The sequence below is a fragment of the Micromesistius poutassou genome, assembly GCF_964030765.1.
Source record: "Micromesistius poutassou genome assembly, chromosome: 11".
Lineage (NCBI taxonomy): Eukaryota > Metazoa > Chordata > Actinopteri > Gadiformes > Gadidae > Micromesistius > Micromesistius poutassou.
This window is the reverse complement of record NC_140281.1, coordinates 18,417,025-18,420,053: the sequence shown is the minus strand read 5'-3', so window position 1 is coordinate 18,420,053 and position 3,029 is coordinate 18,417,025. Positions and strand designations below refer to the sequence as shown.

The 3,029-nt window shown below is 49.2% G+C and overlaps 1 protein-coding gene across 1 annotated transcript in view; it reads right to left on the bottom strand.

Annotated features, from left to right (window-relative positions):
• LOC311355460 (uncharacterized protein) overlaps positions 1–1,374 on the bottom strand; it is a gene marked incomplete at its 3' end in the record, with an annotated part of 17,724 nt that extends 16,350 nt beyond the window's left edge. The window contains 2 exon segments of the mRNA XM_084475218.1: positions 1–279; positions 1,236–1,374. The exon segment at positions 1–279 is cut by the window's left edge and continues 350 nt beyond it. Coding sequence (XP_084331344.1) covers positions 1–274 — 274 coding nt within the window. The 5' untranslated portion in view covers positions 275–279; positions 1,236–1,374.
• Positions 1,375–3,029: the final 1,655 nt, after the last annotated feature.

The window sequence follows — 3,029 nt, the reverse complement described above, 5'->3', positions numbered from 1 at the left end:
GGGCGGCGGTCACGGTGGAGGTGAGCTTGGGTGGGGCGGGGATGGGGGCGTGCGAGGGCGGGGCTTTGGGGGCGTGCAAGGAGGCGGAGAGAGAGGGCGCCGGGGTGAGGGGAGGGGGGGGCGAGTTGGAGGTGGGGCCGAGCGTGGGTGGAGGGGTGTCCAGGAGGGTGGGGTTGGGCGTGAGTCTCGGCGGGGTGGGGGTGGTGGGGGGGAGGCAGGGGGGGGCACTAGCCTCCCCCGGTCCAGTCTGGTTCTGTTGAGGTCCTCCCTCCATTACTGCTGTACCCGAGAGAGAGAGAGAGAGAGAGAGAGAGAGAGAGAGAGAGAGAGAGAGAGAGAGAGAGAGAGTAACACTGTCACACTGTCAACACTACACCATCCCCAACATAAACAGAAGGCCTACTCTATGAAAGACACTGTCACTGTAAAATAAAGACATTATTTTGCAGAACATTAATTTAAATGTTTGTCGATTTGTCTGTAAATAATAATAATAATAAAATAAAATAAAATATAAGATAAAATAATCAACACCGTTGTTGCTATACATAAGAAAACAGGACTACCTTTGATGCAGGCCTGTATTTTAATTCCCACACGTCCATTAGAATTTGCCGACAGCTCTTGCCTCAGGAGTCATCACCGTGTTATTTTATTTTTTAGTCCTTCGACAATGTGAAACGTGATAGCTCAGGATATGACCTGGCGCACGACCACAGACACACCGCCAAAACCGAACGGACAACACGTGCAAACCCCGCAGCCGCCTCACGTTGCTTCATCTATAGCAGCAGCATCAGGACCATTGTCATCCGTATCCATACATTATTACTGTGTTATTAAATGATCAACAGAGGATATGCCGATGCGGGCCTATCCTACACACGGTTAACACGACTACACTCGGGCAGCGGGGGTTGGCGATCTAGTCAGCGGAATTCGTGCTTCATCATCACACACAAGCAGGTGCGACGACGTGGTTTGACGTCTGGTTTCTCGAACCCTGCCTGACGATGAATGACGAACACACGCGCATGCACACCCACCTGCACGCCAATGAAATCAGGGGCCTATGATCATGATGATCACCCCCCAGAAAAATAAAAATGGAGACTGGTGGCCCTGGTATGGGGAGAAGTCTCCCGATAATAACATTTTAACCAGGCGCGTATTAAACGTGCACGGGCGAGGGTGCACGGAGCGCGTGTCCGCGATGGCCGCATCACGTATCTTACCGTTTCGCGAACCCGGTGGTGGAGTTGTGCACGTCGGTCTCCTCAGTGTACATCCAGGAGCGTGTGCATGTTTATAAAGTGTGTGTTGTGTGGGTCTCCGAGCGGCGCTATGCTGCTCAGGGTCGACAGCTAAAAGGGGCGTGTGCAAAGCGCACTTCCTCGTCTGACAGCGCAGGGGTTGAAGTTAAGCACGCGTCACAATCTCTCTGGGACCTTTTCTTTATTTATTTTCTCACGGGTCTGTTCTGGTTTCGCAGCGTTGCGATGAAACCCGTAAAACCCAAGCAGCGCGGTCCTGATGTGTTTTTATTATCCAGGACATCGCCTGGTCGGTTTAAGATGGACCTGTGTGTGTAGTATGAATACATATCCGTTCCATTATAGGCTGCTCTGCTGTACCTGTGATGGCTCCTTGAACCACTGCGTGTGTTGCTCTGCTGCGACGCGGAGGTGGCCAGCATCACGGGGGCGCCTGCGCGTGCGTTCGTCCGCCCGCGCGCACTCGTGTGGGTTTGTTTGTATGTGTGGACGCGCGCTCGTGTGTGTGTGTGTGTGTGTGTGTGTGTGTGTGTGTGTGTGTGTGTGTGTGTGTGTGTGTGTGTGTGTGTGTGTGTGCGCGTGTGCGTGTGCGTGCGCGCGGCCGTGTGTGTGTGTGTGTGTGTGTGTGTGTGTGTGTGTGTGTGTGTGTGTGTGTGTGTGTGTGTGTGTGTGTGTGTGTGTGTGTGTGTGTGATAGAGAAAGAAGTCTTCAGAAGAGCAGTGAGACAGCGCCCCCCGCAGCCCAGGAGGACCGCGGGGACGCATCCGTGGACTGAACTGTTGTTAAACGCTGTTATAATAAAACATGTTTGTATGTGTGCTGTATGCAGCGCTCAACTATACTGTTAGGTGAGTGTTAGGTGAGTATATATATATATGTATAAATAGTCGCCTTGAGGTTGTCTCTTGCAACTCATTGATATAAATATTATCTGTCTAAAGTAAGGGACACTGCTGGCCACTGGACATTTTCACCAAACCTCTTTAAAAATCGTGCGCAGCTGTAACACAGTAATAGAAAATTAACAACGATTGAACTCAACGTGTTGATATAACTGTTATACAGCAATAACGCAGCAATGGGACAGTAGTCTGTCTGTGTTTGGTTCATCCAGTAGAGGTCATCGTAGGTCTGCTTGATAAACAACTCAAACCGCCAGCGTAGGTACATGTACTGATACCACTAACGCATCTGTCAGTTTTAATTAGGATGGGGTTCAGGATAGAATTAAGCTAAAATATAATCAAATAGAGAACACATGTTTACCTGAGAAGTGGAAACATGTCAATAATTGATAATTTTTCATCATAATATAATAATCATAATATTTTTTTAAATCATGTTATTTATTCAAACATTTATGAAGGCTTACTTGAAAGAGTTCATCGTCAACATGGATGGTGGACGATGGGACTCTTTAAAATAAAGTTTGTAAGAGTCCATCAGAACTATTCTATACCTTCGTAGCCTCAATACATCCCGCTGTGTTAAATACAACTGCGAAATGTGTTGGGCTATCGGAATCAATCGCCACGTATCCAACTCTCACGTCTATCGAGCACAATTATTTAATTATTACTACGCCTGTGTGATTGAAATATTTGTAGTCCGCGCGGCCATGTTTGTAGTCCGCGGGTTAAACGGCGCTGATTGGCTGGCAGCTTGGGCTGTCTGTAGTCTGCGCGGCCATGTTTGTAGTCCGCGGGTTACACGGCGCTGATTGGCTGGCTGCCTGGCTGATCTCTGGGGACTCGG